This window comes from Cherax quadricarinatus, chromosome 39, assembly GCF_038502225.1.
Source record: "Cherax quadricarinatus isolate ZL_2023a chromosome 39, ASM3850222v1, whole genome shotgun sequence".
In the NCBI taxonomy this organism is placed as follows: domain Eukaryota; kingdom Metazoa; phylum Arthropoda; class Malacostraca; order Decapoda; family Parastacidae; genus Cherax; species Cherax quadricarinatus.
The window spans coordinates 5,762,113-5,778,371 of NC_091330.1; the positions used below are offsets into that span (position 1 = coordinate 5,762,113).

The window sequence follows — 16,259 nt, forward strand, 5'->3', positions numbered from 1 at the left end:
GCCAGACACAGTAAAGAGGAGCCAGACACAGTGAAGAGGACCTAGACACAGTGAAGAGGAGCCAGACACAGTGAAGCTGAGCCAGACACAGTGAAGCGGAGCCAGACACAGTGAAGCGGAGCCAGACACAGTGAATAGGAGCCAGACACAGCGAAGGGCCAGACACAGTGAAGCGGAGCCATTCACAGTGAAGAGGAGCTAGACACAGTGAAGAGGAGCCAGACACAGTGAAGGGGAGCCAGACACAGTGAAGAGGAGCCGGACACAGTGAAGGGGAGCCAGACACAGTGAAGGGGAGCCAGACACAGTGAAGAGGAGCCAGACACAGTGAAGGGGAGCCAGACACAGTGAAGGGGAGCCAGACAGTGAAGAGGAGCCACACACAGTGAAGAGGAGCCAGACACAGTGAAGAGGAGCCAGACACAGTGAAGAGGAGCCAAACACAGTGAAGAGGAGCCAGACACAGTGAAGCGGAGCCATTCACAGTGAAGAGGAGCTAGACACAGTGAAGAGGAGCTAGACACAGTGAAGGGGAGCCAGACACAGTGAAGAGGAGCCAAACACAGTGAAGAGGAGCCAAACAGTGAAGAGGAGCTAGACAGTGAAGCGGAGCCAGACACAGTGAAGCGGAGCCAGACACAGTGAAGCGGAGCCAGACACAGTGAAGAGGAGCTAGACACAGTGAAGAGGAGCCAGACACAGTAAAGAGGAGCGAGACACAGTGAAGCGGAGCCACAGTGAAGGGGAGCCAGACAGTGAAGAGGAGCCAGTGAAGCGGAGCCAGATACAGTGAAGAGGAGCTAGACAGTGAAGAGGAGCTAGACACAGTGAAGGGGAGCCAGACACAGTGAAGGGGAGCCAGACAGTGAAGCGGAGCCAGACACAGTGAAGAGGAGCCACAGTGAAGAGGAGCCAGACACAGTGAAGAGGAGCCAGTGAAGCGGAGCCAGACAGTGAAGAGGAGCTACACACAGTGAAGCGGAGCCAGACACAGTGAAGAGGAGCTACACACAGTGAAGAGCCAGACACAGTGAAGAGGAGCTACACACAGTGAAGAGGAGCCAGACACAGTGAAGAGGAGCCAGACACAGTGAAGAGGAGCTACACACAGTGAAGAGGAGCCAGACACAGTGAAGAGGAGCCAGACACAGTGAAGAGGAGCTACACACAGTGAAGAGGAGCCAGACACAGTGAAGAGGAGCCAGACACAGTGAAGAGGAGCCAGACAGTGAAGCGGAGCTACACACAGTGAAGCGGAGCCACAGTGAAGAGGAGCTACACACAGTGAAGAGGAGCCAGACACAGTGAAGAGTTTGTGTACCTTGAGTCAAGAGTTCCTCTGTGCTCAGGGATGGTCCTTGGAAATATAATATTTTAACCTGTCGTCTTTGTATCTGCAATTTTAAATTACTTATATAAAAATTTAGATTTATTAATTGAAGGTTAATGTTTTGATATATTTTTTTAATTTAAATAACGGGATAATAAAGTACTATTGTAATAAAACTAGTAGTAAGAATTTTTATTAGCATCAAGGATAGTTTCAGAAAACACACACACACACACACACACACACACACACACACACACACATACATAGCTTTAAGCAGAGGTATGATAAAGCTCACGGCTCAGGGAGAGTGACCTAGTAGCGATCAGTGAAGAGGCGGGGCCAGGAGCTCGGACTCGACCCCCGCAACCTCAACTAGGTGAGTACAACTAGGTGAGTACACACACACACACACACACACACACACACACACACACATATATATATATTATATATTATTATTATTATCACACTGGAGCAGGAAGAGTGATCTAGTAGCGGCCAGTGAAGAGGCGGGGCCAGGAGCTGTGACTCGACCCTTGCAACTACAAATAGGTAATGCAAATAGGTAAGCACACACACACACACACACACATATATATATATATTATATATTATTATTATTATTATTATCACACTGGCCGATTCCCACCAAGGCAGGGTGGCCCGAAAAAGAAAAACTTTCACCATCATTCACTCCATCACTGTCTTGCCAGAAGGGTGCTTTACACTACAGTTTTTAAACTGCAACATTAACACCCCTCCTTCAGAGTGCAGGCACTGTACTTCCCATCTCCAGGACTCAAGTCCGGCCTGCCGGTTTCCCTGAACCCCTTCATAAATGTTACTTTGCTCACACTCCAACAGCACGTCAAGTATTAAAAACCATTCGTCTCCATTCACTCCTATCAAACACGCTCACGCACGCCTGCTGGAAGTCCAAGCCCCTCGCACTCAAAACCTCCTTTACCCCCTCCCTCCAACCTTTCCTAGGCCGATCCCTACCCCGCCTTCCTTCCACTACAGACTGATACACTCTTGAAGTCATTCTGTTTCGCTCCATTCTCTCTACATGTCCGAACCACCTCAACAACTCTTCCTCAGCCCTCTGGACAACATATACACTCACACGGATAAACACTATCATACCAAGTTAAAATACATTAAAATACATTAAGCCTCATTAAACAGCCTCATAAAACCTCATTAAATTATCGTCAAAATATTCTTCTAAAAATTCCCTGAGATCCCTACAGGCACCTCGGTAATTGCAAAAAACATAACGGCAGAAAGGCTTATGCCACTTCTGTCGGTGTAAAACTGTTATATTTAGAGGGAAACACTAAACCCATAAGGGGTCATAATAAGCCTGGGTAAAGAGGATATATTTATGCTCGGTCCAAGGAAGGAAAGTGTGAAAAAACAGTAAATTTTTAATAACGGATAACATTGATGTCTTCAACCATTTTGAGATCATGGAATCCATGAGTAAATACGATTGGCAAGAAACAACCAATAACAACAATAATAATAATAATAATAACAATAAATAATAATAATAATAATAACAATAAATAATAATAATAATAATAATAATAATAATAATAATAATAATAATTAAATTAAGTTCTAAATCCGAAAGGGTCATGCAGCGCTACAGGAAGGGATATTTGAGGAGGAATATGAGGTGAGGAGGGGGTATACAAGAGTAAGGGTTAGCAGAGGTAGCAGGTATAGAAGGGGTAGCAGGTATAGAAGGGTTAGCAGGGGTAGCAGGTATAGAAAGAAGGGTTAGCAGAGGTAGCAGGTATAGAAGGGTTAGCAGGGGTAGCAGGTATAGAAAGAAGGGTTAGCAGAGGTAGCAGGTATAGAAGGGGTAGCAGGTATAGAAGGGTTAGCAGGGGTAGCAGGTATAGAAGGGGTAGCAGGTATAGAAGGGTTAGCAGGGGTAGCAGGTATAGAAGGGGTAGCAGGTATAGAAGGGTTAGCAGGGGTAGCAGGTATAGAAAGAAGGGTTAGCAGAGGTAGCAGGTATAGAAGGGTTAGCAGAGGTAGCAGGTATAGAAAGAAGGGGTAGCAGGTATAGAAGGGTTAGCAGGTATAGAAGGGTTAGCAGGGGTAGCAGGTATAGAAAGAAGGGTTAGCAGAGGTAGCAGGTATAGAAGGGTTAGCAGAGGTAGCAGGTATAGAAAGAAGGGGTAGCAGGTATAGAAGGGTTAGCAGGGGTAGCAGGTATAGAAAGAAGGGTTAGCAGGGGTAGCAGGTATAGAAGGGTTAGCAGGGGTAGCAGGTATAGAAAGAAGGGTTAGCAGGGGTAGCAGGTATAGAAGGGTTAGCAGAGGTAGCAGGTATAGAAGGGTTAGCAGAGGTAGCAGGTATAGAAAGAAGGGGTAGCAGGTATAGAAGGGTTAGCAGGGGTAGCAGGTATAGAAAGAAGGGTTAGCAGGGGTAGCAGGTATAGAAGGGTTAGCAGGGGTAGCAGGTATAGAAAGAAGGGTTAGCAGGAACAGTAGAGTTAATAGGGTTAGTAGCGGTAGTAAGGGTAATAGAGTGCAATAAGGAAATTAAAATGCAATTTGTAGCATAAAAATAAATTTCTTTTAAAAGTGTAGGAAGGAATCTTGTAGTCTTAGTGGTTGTAGATGAATAATTTATTATTTTCTTTAAGGTTTTCGTCAGAAACAGTAATCAAGAGCGATGCTGAAAAGTGAGCTAACTGCCTGCTTTCTTCCTGACCAGCTACAAGTGGAAGGAAGGTTGGTCTGGTGGAAGGAAGGTTGGTCTGGTGGAAGGAAGGTTGGTCTGGTGGAAGGAAGGTTGGTCTGGTGGAAGGAAGGTTGGTCTGGTGGAAGGAAGGTTGGTCTGGTGGAAGGAAGGTTGGTCTGGTGGGAGGAAGGTTGGTCTGGTGGGAGGAAGGTTGGTCTGGTGGAAGGAAGGTTGGTCTGGTGGAAGGAAGGTTGGTCTGGTGGAAGGAAGGTTGGTCTGGTGGGAGGAAGGTTGGTCTGGTGGAAGGAAGGTTGGTCTGGTGGAAGGAAGGTTGGTCTGGTGGAAGGAAGGTTGGTCTGGTGGAAGGAAGGTTGGTCTGGTGGAAGGAAGGTTGGTCTGGTGGGAGGAAGGTTGGTCTGGTGGAAGGAAGGTTGGTCTGGTGGAAGGAAGGTTGGTCTGGTGGAAGGAAGGTTGGTCTGGTGGAAGGAAGGTTGGTCTGGTGGAAGGAAGGTTGGTCTGGTGGAAGGAAGGTTGGTCTGGTGGAAGGAAGGTTGGTCTGGTGGAAGGAAGGTTGGTCTGGTGGAAGGAAGGTTGGTCTGGTGGAAGGAAGGTTGGTCTGGTGGGAGGAAGGTTGGTCTGGTGGAAGGAAGGTTGGTCTGGTGGAAGGAAGGTTGGTCTGGTGGAAGGAAGGTTGGTCTGGTGGAAGGAAGGTTGGTCTGGTGGAAGGAAGGTTGGTCTGGTGGAAGGAAGGTTGGTCTGGTGGAAGGAAGGTTGGTCTGGTGGAAGGAAGGTTGGTCTGGTGGAAGGAAGGTTGGTTTGGTGGAAGGAAGGTTGGTCTGGTGGAAGGAAGGTTGGTCTGGTGGGAGGAAGGTTGGTCTGGTGGAAGGAAGGTTGGTCTGGTGGAAGGAAGGTTGGTCTGGTGGAAGGAAGGTTGGTCTGGTGGAAGGAAGGTTGGTCTGGTGGGAGGAAGGTTGGTCTGGTGGAAGGAAGGTTGGTCTGGTGGAAGGAAGGTTGGTCTGGTGGAAGGAAGGTTGGTCTGGTGGAAGGAAGGTTGGTCTGGTGGAAGGAAGGTTGGTTTGGTGGAAGGAAGGTTGGTCTGGTGGAAGGAAGGTTGGTCTGGTGGAAGGAAGGTTGGTCTGGTGGAAGGAAGGTTGGTCTGGTGGAAGGAAGGTTGGTCTGGTGGGAGGAAGGTTGGTCTGGTGGAAGGAAGGTTGGTCTGGTGGAAGGAAGGTTGGTCTGGTGGAAGGAAGGTTGGTCTGGTGGAAGGAAGGTTGGTCTGGTGGAAGGAAGGTTGGTTTGGTGGAAGGAAGGTTGGTCTGGTGGAAGGAAGGTTGGTCTGGTGGAAGGAAGGTTGGTCTGGTGGAAGGAAGGTTGGTCTGGTGGAAGGAAGGTTGGTCTGGTGGAAGGAAGGTTGGTCTGGTGGAAGGAAGGTTGGTCTGGTGGAAGGAAGGTTGGTCTGGTGGAAGGAAGGTTGGTTTGGTGGAAGGAAGGTTGGTCTGGTGGGAGGAAGGTTGGTCTGGTGGGAGGAAGGTTGGTCTGGTGGGAGGAAGGTTGGTCTGGTGGAAGGAAGGTTGGTCTGGTGGAAGGAAGGTTGGTCTGGTGGGAGGAAGGTTGGTCTGGTGGAAGGAAGGTTGGTCTGGTGGAAGGAAGGTTGGTCTGGTGGAAGGAAGGTTGGTCTGGTGGAAGGAAGGTTGGTCTGGTGGAAGGAAGGTTGGTCTGGTGGAAGGAAGGTTGGTCTGGTGGAAGGAAGGTTGGTCTGGTGGAAGGAAGGTTGGTCTGGTGGAAGGAAGGTTGGTCTGGTGGAAGGAAGGTTGGTCTGGTGGAAGGAAGGTTGGTCTGGTGGAAGGAAGGTTGGTCTGGTGGAAGGAAGGTTGGTCTGGTGGAAGAAAGGCCATCCTGGTGGAAGAAAGGCCATCCTGGTGGAAGAAAGGCCATCCTGGTGGAAGAAAGGCCATCCTGGTGGAAGAAAGGCCATCCTGGTGGAAGAAAGGCCATCCTGGTGGAAGAAAGGCCATCCTGGTGGAAGAAAGGCCATCCTGGTGGAAGAAAGGCCGACCTTCCTTCCACTATCATAAATAACTTGACTCTGAAATATAACATATGTACAAAGTAATCTTACTTTTAACCTTAAAATTTTAAATTGAATTCGTTCATGTGGTCGGCGATATGAACGTCGAGGACAAAATTGGAGATCCGGTTCTCATCATTCAGCTACAGGAAATCCATTTATAAACCACGGTACGGGTGGGGGTTGAACTCGCGGTGGGTCGTAAAACTCCAGGCCAGGCCAGCGTTGGCCTGGAATTTTTACGACTCACTTGCCGTGAGTTCACACCCCACCCGCACTGTGGTTTGTTTGCAATCGTGTCACTACGATTTCGTGAGTCATAAATCCATTTATATTTTATTTAATGTCAGAAAATGTATCAGTTTCCGCTCTTGGTTCTCATAATCATCTCATTACCCTCATTAAACCCTTTTGTTTTTATTGTTACAGAACATCCGCGTGTTGAAATTCAAAGTAAATACACACACACATGACCAGACACACTTAGGTTCGGTTAGGTAAGGTTTGTCAGGAAACAGGACAAGTGTTTCCTGACGCTGGTCTTAGTCATATGATGACCCGCCACTGGAGTTTTTGGTCATCTGACCGAGACCTTCCACTGGCTTATCCCTCCACCCCATTAAAAATTTTGGTTATAATTATAACCATTTATTTTATTACCAGACACAGTTGTCAGGTGGGAGACTGTAGGTGAAGTTACCTAGGTGGGAGACTGTAGGTGAAGTTACCTAGGTGGGAGACTGTAGGTGAAGTTATCTAGGTGGGAGACTGTAGGTGAAGTTACCTAGGTGGGAGACTGTAGGTGAAGTTACCTAGGTGGGAGACTGTAGGTGAAGTTACCTAGGTGGGAGACTGTAGGTGAAGTTACCTAGGTGGGAGACTGTAGGTGAAGTTACCTAGGTGGGAGACTGTATGTGAAGTTACCTAGGTGGGAGACTGTAGGTGAAGTTACCTAGGTGGGAGACTGTAGGTGAAGTTACCTAGGTGGGAGAGTAGGTGAAGTTACTGTAGACTGTGAAGTTACCTAGGTGGTAGACTGTAGGTGAAGTTACCTAGGTGGGAGTCTGTAGGTTAAGTTACCTAGGTGGGAGACTGTAGGTGAAGTTACCTAGGTGGGAGACTGTAGGTGAAGTTACCTAGGTGGGAGACTGTAGGTGAAGTTACCTAGGTGGGAGACTGTAGGTGAAGTTACCTAGGTGGGAGACTGTAGGTGAAGTTACCTAGGTGGGAGACTGTAGGTGAAGTTACCTAGGTGGGAGACTGTAGGTGAAGTTACCTAGGTGGGAGACTGTAGGTGAAGTTACCTAGGTGGGAGACTGTAGGTGAAGTTACCTAGGTGGGAGACTGTAGGTGAAGTTACCTAGGTGGGAGACTGTAGGTGAAGTTACCTAGGTGGGAGACTGTAGGTGAAGTTACCTAGGTGGGAGACTGTAGGTGAAGTTACCTAGGTGGGAGACTGTAGGTGAAGTTACCTAGGTGGGAGACTGTAGGTGAAGTTACCTAGGTGGGAGACTGTAGGTGAAGTTACCTAGGTGGGAGACTGTAGGTGAAGTTACCTAGGTGGGAGACTGTAGGTGAAGTTACCTAGGTGGGAGACTGTAGGTGAAGTTACCTAGGTGGGAGACTGTAGGTGAAGTTACCTAGGTGGGAGACTGTAGGTGAAGTTACCTAGGTGGGAGACTGTAGGTGAAGTTACCTAGGTGGGAGTTACTGTAGGTGAAGTTACCTAGGTGGGAGACTGTAGGTGAAGTTACCTAGGTGGGAGACTGTAGGTGAAGTTACCTAGGTGGGAGACTGTAGGTGAAGTTGCCTAGGTGGGAGACTGTAGGTGAAGTTACCTAGGTGGGAGACTGTATGTGAAGTTACCTAGGTGGGAGACTGTATGTGAAGTTACCTAGGTGGGAGACTGTAGGTGAAGTTACCTAGGTGGGAGACTGTAGGTGAAGTTACCTAGGTGGGAGACTGTAGGTGAAGTTACCTAGGTGGGAGACTGTAGGTGAAGTTACCTAGGTGGGAGACTGTAGGTGAAGTTACCTAGGTGGGAGACTGGTGAAGTTACCTAGGTGGGAGGTGAAGTTAGGTGAAGTTACTAGGTGGGAGACTGTAGGTGAAGTTACCTAGGTGGGAGACTGTAGGTGAAGTTACCTAGGTGGGAGACTGTAGGTGAAGTTACCTAGGTGGGAGACTGTAGGTGAAGTTACCTAGGTGGGAGACTGTAGGTGAAGTTACCTAGGTGGGAGACTGTAGGTGAAGTTACCTAGGTGGGAGACTGTAGGTGAAGTTACCTAGGTGGGAGACTGTAGGTGAGTAGGTGGTGAAGTTATCTAGGTGGGAGACTGTAGGTGAAGTTACCTAGGTGGGAGACTGTAGGTGAAGTTACCTAGGTGGGAGACTGCAGGTGAAGTTACCTAGGTGGGAGACTGCAGGTGAAGTTATCCTAGGTGGGAGACTGTAGGTGAAGTTACCTAGGTGGGAGACTGTAGGTGAAGTTACCTAGGTGGGAGACTGTAGGTGAAGTTACCTAGGTGGGAGACTGTAGGTGAAGTTACCTAGGTGGGAGACTGTAGGTGAAGTTACCTAGGTGGGAGACTGTAGGTGAAGTTACCTAGGTGGGAGACTGTAGGTGAAGTTATCTAGGTGGGAGACTGTAGGTGAAGTTACCTAGGTGGGAGACTGTAGGTGAAGTTACCTAGGTGGGAGACTGTAGGTGAAGTTACCTAGGTGGGAGACTGTAGGTGAAGTTACCTAGGTGGGAGACTGTAGGTGAAGTTATCTAGGTGGGAGACTGTAGGTGAAGTTACCTAGGTGGGAGACTGTAGGTGAAGTTATCTAGGTGGGAGACTGTAGGTGAAGTTACCTAGGTGGGAGACTGTAGGTGAAGTTACCTAGGTGGGAGACTGTAGGTGAAGTTACCTAGGTGGGAGACTGTAGGTGAAGTTACCTAGGTGGGAGACTGTAGGTGAAGTTACCTAGGTGGGAGACTGTAGGTGAAGTTACCTAGGTGGGAGACTGTAGGTGAAGTTACCTAGGTGGGAGACTGTAGGTGAAGTTACCTAGGTGGGAGACTGTAGGTGAAGTTACCTAGGTGGGAGACTGTAGGTGAAGTTACCTAGGTGGGAGACTGTAGGTGAAGTTACCTAGGTGGGAGACTGTAGGTGAAGTTATCTAGGTGGGAGACTGTAGGTGAAGTTACCTAGGTGGGAGACTGTAGGTGAAGTTATCTAGGTGGGAGACTGTAGGTGAAGTTACCTAGGTGGGAGACTGTAGGTGAAGTTACCTAGGTGGGAGACTGTAGGTGAAGTTACCTAGGTGGGAGACTGTAGGTGAAGTTACCTAGGTGGGAGACTGTAGGTGAAGTTACCTAGGTGGGAGACTGTAGGTGAAGTTACCTAGGTGGGAGACTGTAGGTGAAGTTACCTAGGTGGGAGACTGTAGGTGAAGGTCCCTAGGTGGGAGACTGTAGGTGAAGTTACCTAGGTGGGAGACTGTAGGTGAAGTTACCTAGGTGGGAGACTGTAGGTGAAGTTACCTAGGTGGGAGACTGTAGGTGAAGTTACCTAGGTGGGAGACTGTAGGTGAAGTTACCTAGGTGGGAGACTGTAGGTGAAGTTATCTAGGTGGGAGACTGTAGGTGAAGTTACCTAGGTGGGAGACTGTAGGTGAAGTTACTAGGTGGGAGACTGTAGGTGAAGTTACCTAGGTGGGAGACTGTAGGTGAAGTTACCTAGGTGGGAGACTGTAGGTGAAGTTACCTAGGTGGGAGACTGTAGGTGAAGTTACCTAGGTGGGAGACTGTAGGTGAAGTTACCTAGGTGGGAGACTGTAGGTGAAGTTACCTAGGTGGGAGACTGTAGGTGAAGTTATCTAGGTGGGAGACTGTAGGTGAAGTTACCTAGGTGGGAGACTGTAGGTGAAGTTACCTAGGTGGGAGACTGTAGGTGAAGTTACCGAGGTGGGAGACTGTAGGTGAAGTTACCTAGGTGGGAGACTGTAGGTGAAGTTACCTAGGTGGGAGACTGTAGGTGAAGTTACCTAGGTGGGAGACTGTAGGTGAAGTTACCTAGGTGGGAGACTGTAGGTGAAGTTACCGAGGTGGGAGACTGTAGGTGAAGTTACCTAGGTGGGAGACTGTAGGTGAAGTTACCGAGGTGGGAGACTGTAGGTGAAGTTACCGAGGTGGGAGACTGTAGGTGAAGTTACCTAGGTGGGAGACTGTAGGTGAAGTTACCTAGGTGGGAGACTGTAGGTGAAGTTACCGAGGTATGAGACTATAGGTGAAGTTACCGAGGTGGGAGACTGTAGCTGAAGTTACCTAGGTGGGAGACTGTAGGTGAAGTTACCGAGGTATGAGACTCTAGGTGAAGTTACCTAGGTGGGAGACTGTAGGTGAAGTTACCGAGGTGGGAGACTGTAGGTGAAGTTACCGAGGTGGGAGACTGTAGGTGAAGTTACCGAGGTGGGAGACTGTAGGTGAAGTTACCGAGGTGGGAGACTGTAGGTGAAGTTACCGAGGTGGGAGACTGTAGGTGAAGTTACCGAGGTGGGAGACTGTAGGTGAAGTTATCTAGGTGGGAGACTGTAGGTGAAGTTACCTAGGTTGGAGACTGTAGGTGAAGTTACCTAGGTTGGAGACTGTAGGTGAAGTTACCTAGGTGGGAGACTGTAGGTGAAGTTATCTAGGTGGGAGACTGTAGGTGAAGTTACCTAGGTGGGAGACTGTAGGTGAAGTTATCTAGGTGGGAGACTGTAGGTGAAGTTACCTAGGTGGGAGACTGTAGGTGAAGTTACCTAGGTGGGAGACTGTAGGTGAAGTTACCTAGGTGGGAGACTGTAGGTGAAGTTACCTAGGTGGGAGACTGTAGGTGAAGTTACCTAGGTGGGAGACTGCAGGTGATTATTATTATTATTATAATCAAAAAGAAGCGCTAAGCCACAAGGGCTATACAGCACTGCAGGTGAAGTTATCCAGGCTGAGGTTTTCTTCGTTGTCGGTGTAAGTGCTTCACCTACGAGGTAATTACCAAGACTGCAGGTGGGGTGGACCATACCCTCCCACTGAGCCACAAATAAAGAAATAACACTCTCAGGCTCCTAGGTGGCGCTGACATGTACTCACCCCCGGGAATACTCTGAAATTGTTACCAGTTCATGGTCCAAGTCAGACCGAAACGTCGTCGTAAGTTTCAGCCTCCTATGTGCGGGTTATCTGTGTATTGTTCCAGTCATGATATTGCGCCTTTTTTAATAATATAAGAGAGCAAGTGTTGCCAGGTCTTGCTGTCGTGACTTCCCAACATTCGCTCATCATCAGCACATAATCAAATAAAAGTGAATAACTTTTTAAACTGGAAACACTGTATATTTTCCTAGGCATGTAGGTGAGCACAAACAGATAGCGCGTTTGTCTCGCGTTCAGCAGACGGAGGGTCGAGCCCCCACCACGACTTGCGCTGGATAACCCCACATTGATTTAGAGTTCAACATATTGGAACAAAATTCCTTCTTGGTGGGCCAGATATGGCCCGTGGGCCACATTTTGACCCACTCCCTGGTCGAGAAAATACATCTGATCAGTACAAAATACTGAATGACACTGAGAGTATCCCACTGGTTGGCTGAAAGATGCTTAAATAAGTGCAAATGTTACGAGAAAATACAATAAAAATTAATTGGTAGAAGATGCCACAACTGTAAACTCAAAAAAAGGTGCTAAGAATACTATAAGACCAGAGATAAGATAAGATAAGATAAGATTTCGTTCGGATTTTTAACCCCGGAGGGATAGCCACCCAGGATAACCCAAGAAAGTCAGTGCGTCATCGAGGACTGTCTAACTTATTTCCATTGGGGTCCTTAATCTTGTCCCCCAGGATGCGACCCACACCAGTCGACTAACACCCAGGTACCTATTTGTTGCTAGGTGAACAGGACAACAGGTGTAAGGAAACGTGTCGAAATGTTTTCACCCGCCGGGAATCGAACCCGGGCCCTCCGTGTGTGAAGCGGGAGCTTTAGCCACCAGGCCACCGGGCCACGAATAGGAAACAAGAAGAGATGTAAGAGGCAATAATAATTACCACCATTGGGAAAATGTAAATATTTGTAAGAGAAAATAAATAGGTTGAAGCACACACACACACACACACACACACACGCACACACACGCGCACACACACACACACACACACACGCACACACACGCGCACACACATACACACACACACACGCACACACACACACATACACACTTCATCATTATGGTTCTGATCTTCAGTAATCCCGTGATGCAGGGAGTGCCAGAGAGCAACTGGCACTCTCCTGGGGAGAGTATAGAGGGCCGGGGTAAGATTAAGATGTGCCAACCTGAGACATGAGGATCTGGGGCTATAGACTGGTAATAAGAAAATAGTGCCATTGAAAAACGTGTGGTTCATCACAACGGATTGAGAGAGAGAGAGAGAGAGTGAGAGAGAGAGAGAGAGAGAGAGAGAGAGAGAGAGAGATTCCTCACATGTGGCTTTTGGAGTAATGCAAGAATTTATTTGGTACAAAGACATTCATCATATCACGGCTACCAACATGTCTTGCGCACACGTCCCATGTCCTGCTCACACGTCCCATGTCCTGCTCGCACGTCCCATGTCCTGCCCACACGTCCCATGTCCTGCTCACACGTCCCATGTCCTCACACGTTCCATATCCTGCTGACACCCCCATGCCCTGCGCACACTTCCATGTCGTGCACACGCAGTCCCATGTCCCAGGCACACACCTAGGACATGGGAGTGGGCATGGTGGCAACACTGCACCACTGGTCAACACAACTGGTCACTCTTCTTGCGTGTCCCACATGACTTAGATTTCTCAAAACATTTCACCTGCATAAATGCAGAATTTCGGTTCCATATCAGTGAAAAATATCACCAGTGAACCATGAGAGCAGTGAATGCAGTGCCTGAGGGGAGAAGAGGGAGGGAGATTTCCAGTTCCTTGGATCAAGAGATCTTCTCCATCATTAAGGTGGGAAATAGAGGGGAAAACTAAGGTAAAGATTATACTGAACCAGATTTTTTTTTTTGAGTCAGCTTTATTGCCCTCGATTTTATTTCATGTAAATTTTATTTTTTTGGTAAGTTTGAAATAAAAAATTTATTCCAAAATGACTAGTTTGCAGTATTTTCTTATATATTTTTTTCTAGTTTTTTTCATTTATTATGTAAATGTTTAATGTTTGTTGTGTTATTATTATTAATTATGATTATTAATTATATTATTATTGTTATTATTATATTCGAAGACAAACGCCAAACCCACAAGGGTGACACAGTGTTGTGTTAACTAACTCTAATAACAGCTTTTTTCGTACCTCTTTTGTTTTTTGTTTATATAATTTTGCCACTTTAGAATTAAACAACAGACGCAGTTACATATTATTTTGCCTGTACGACCAAAACCTTAAAATAATCGTTTTGTTTACAAAAACTCGTATGCACTTAAAAATTTCGTTTTCTTAATATATTCCATGAATTATTCTCTTCTACCTCTGAATATTCTCCTTTAACAACTCATCAAGAAACAGCAATAAGGAATAAATGAAAGCTTTGATATATTATTCAAGAATAGATCTATTCTTGTCTAATAATAAAAACATAATCGGACACTTCCAACATTTAGTTAAGACTTTATACAAATTGTAAAAAATACTGTCCTTAATGTATAAACAATATCTTGAGTCGCCCCTATAGAAAAGAAAGTAGAACAGCGGGTGAAAGTGTAGACAAGAGATACTGGCAGTGACTGGTACAATACCGTGGCTTATATTAATTAAGCACAAAAACCCCAACTGTATACACTTTGTACAAAAATTAGATACACCATCTTTGTTTCTCCATGTCCTTGCACAGCCTCTCGGGTTGCGCTTGTAGGTCCATTGGATCCCCATAACACGCGCGTCGGGATAAGTTTTTTCACAGATGCTGCTAGCTACATCAACAATACACGAGAGTTCACTACGGTAGGTCCTTGAGAGGTCGGTCATCAACGCCAAGTCGTCATCAGGTGAGTCCGGAGACTCGGGATCCATAGAGTGGTCAAGCCTCGCTGGGGTCGTCTTACGGTCAGTCCTTCTGGGTCCAAAGCAGGTCCATAGACGTTGTTGCCGGGGTGTAGGGCATCCTGCACCAGCAGTATTTGTATCTCCTACACGTACCTCCAGCTTCCGCGATGTACCTTCTCCATTGTTCGGGTCGCTCCACATCCAGGACTTCCAGAAGAGGCCTTGGCTGAGAAGCCATAATAAGAACGCTGGTACAGTCCACCTTGGTGACTTGGATGAACGTGAAAAAGACATTATTGCTGCCGGGTGCGAGAATCGGGGTTCGGTCTCACTACTTGAAGCAAACGGGGCCCGCCTCGAAGCCGAATGCTTGATTTGGAAGCCCGTAGTCCGTGGGCTGGAAGTCGACGAGGGGAAGATGGGACAAGTCCTTCGATCGAACTTCAAATACTGTCCGCGTTTTTCCTGGTACGCCACTTTTCGTCTGCGGAAGAGGATTTTATATAAGAGAATGCTACTTGTAAGAACATAAACTCTAAATTTTGTTTTCAACACACACACACACACACACACACACACACACACACATATATATATATATATATATATATAGATAGATAGATAGATAGATAGATAGATAGATCACGGCTGCCAACATGTCTTGCGCACACGTCCCATGTCCTACAGTTTAAAAACTGTAGTGTAAAGCACCCTTCTGGCAAGACAGTGATGGAGTGAATGATGGTGAAAGTTTTCCTTTTTCGAACCACCCTGCCTTGGTGGGAGCCGGACAGTGTGTTAATAAAAAAAAAGATAGATAGATAGATAGATAGGTAGATAGTTATATACTCAATAATAACCCACATGGAGACAGAAACTCAGAAAATTAATTGGTCTGTATATTTCGATTCCCTTCTGGGATCCTCTTCACCAGGTGACCCAAAGAAGAAAACACATTCACCATTATGCATTCAACCGCCGTCTTTCCAGAAGTGTGCCGACGTCACATTCAGATTACCCTCCGACTGAAACATCCCTACCCCTCCTTCAGAGTACACCGCCCTTCCCATGTCCGGTTAATCGGGTACTTTGAATCCCTTCAAAAGGTTAACTTCTTCACGTTTCAATAACACGCCCATTAAAAACCACCCGTCTCTTTTCACTCTTATCTAACACTTTCACACAAACCTGCGTCAGGCTATAGTCCCTAACACTCATAGCCTCTATTGCTATCTCCAACCTCTTCGTCAGTCTATCTATATGCCTCTCTGCCTCTCTCTCCATATATATAACAAGTGTCGGAGGCTCTGTCCTCCGTCAATTAAACTAAACAAAGGAGTTACCCTGAGGGACTCAAAAAGAGAAGAGAGAAATTGCAGAATAAAAGGACCCACTCACAGCACATCCGTCAGTAAGAACGTTGGGTTTGATCGTGTCGATGGAAAATATCTGTTCGTCCTGACCCATGAGCTTGATGGCTTTGTTGTGGTTGAGGTTGTCCTCGTCGAACCAGGCCTTGGATTGAACGCAGGTGTACGTGAAGTTTTGGTAGGCGTTGGAAGACAGCAGTCTCAAGAAGGTCATCTGGACCACCCCAGTGGTCTCGTAAGTGATCTGGGGGATGGAGGTAATATAGTAGTGAAGTATACTGACAGTATGTAAACAAGACACATATAATCTGATACCACGGACGTTGATATAATATTCTCTAATTGTGTCCACGGCCCTCTGCTTTTCACTGGGTTTCTATTACACTTCCTCCCACATCTCTCATTCCAGTGTGTTGTGGCAGTGTGCAGTACTTTCCTCATACAAATATTTCTACAAGCGCATGATACAACTGGTACAGGCGTAGCTGACATGACTGACTTAATATGTACAAAGCTCCTGGTTATGCAGAGCATTTCTGGCAGTTTAAGTTAATCCTGTCCCCCAGGATGCGACCCACAACAGTCGGCAAACACCCAGGTACCTACTTATGATAGGTGAATAGGGGCTGTGGATTTTATTGTGAAGAGGTTTCATCCTCCAGGATAAAGTCCCTGGTAGACGAAACGTCGCCACAATAAAAGGCTAGAACCCGTATTCTGTTTCTTATT

At 47.0% G+C, this 16,259-nt stretch overlaps 1 protein-coding gene across 4 annotated transcripts in view; it reads right to left on the reverse strand.

The window, feature by feature from the left end:
* Window positions 1–13,711: 13,711 nt before the first annotated feature.
* LOC128696299 (collagen alpha-1(XI) chain) overlaps window positions 13,712–16,259 on the reverse strand; it is a 107,669-nt gene continuing 105,121 nt past the window's right edge. For 3 of the 4 annotated variants that reach the window (XM_053787474.2, XM_070092304.1, XM_053787475.2), the window contains 2 exons: window positions 15,559–15,774; window positions 14,351–14,644 (listed from right to left, as the gene is read on the reverse strand). In XM_053787474.2, coding sequence (XP_053643449.2) covers window positions 14,492–14,644; window positions 15,559–15,774 — 369 coding nt within the window. In that variant the 3' untranslated portion in view covers window positions 14,351–14,491. Of the gene's footprint in view, window positions 14,645–15,558; window positions 15,775–16,259 lie in introns of all 4 variants that reach the window. The other variant, XM_053787476.2, reaches the window with a different exon arrangement.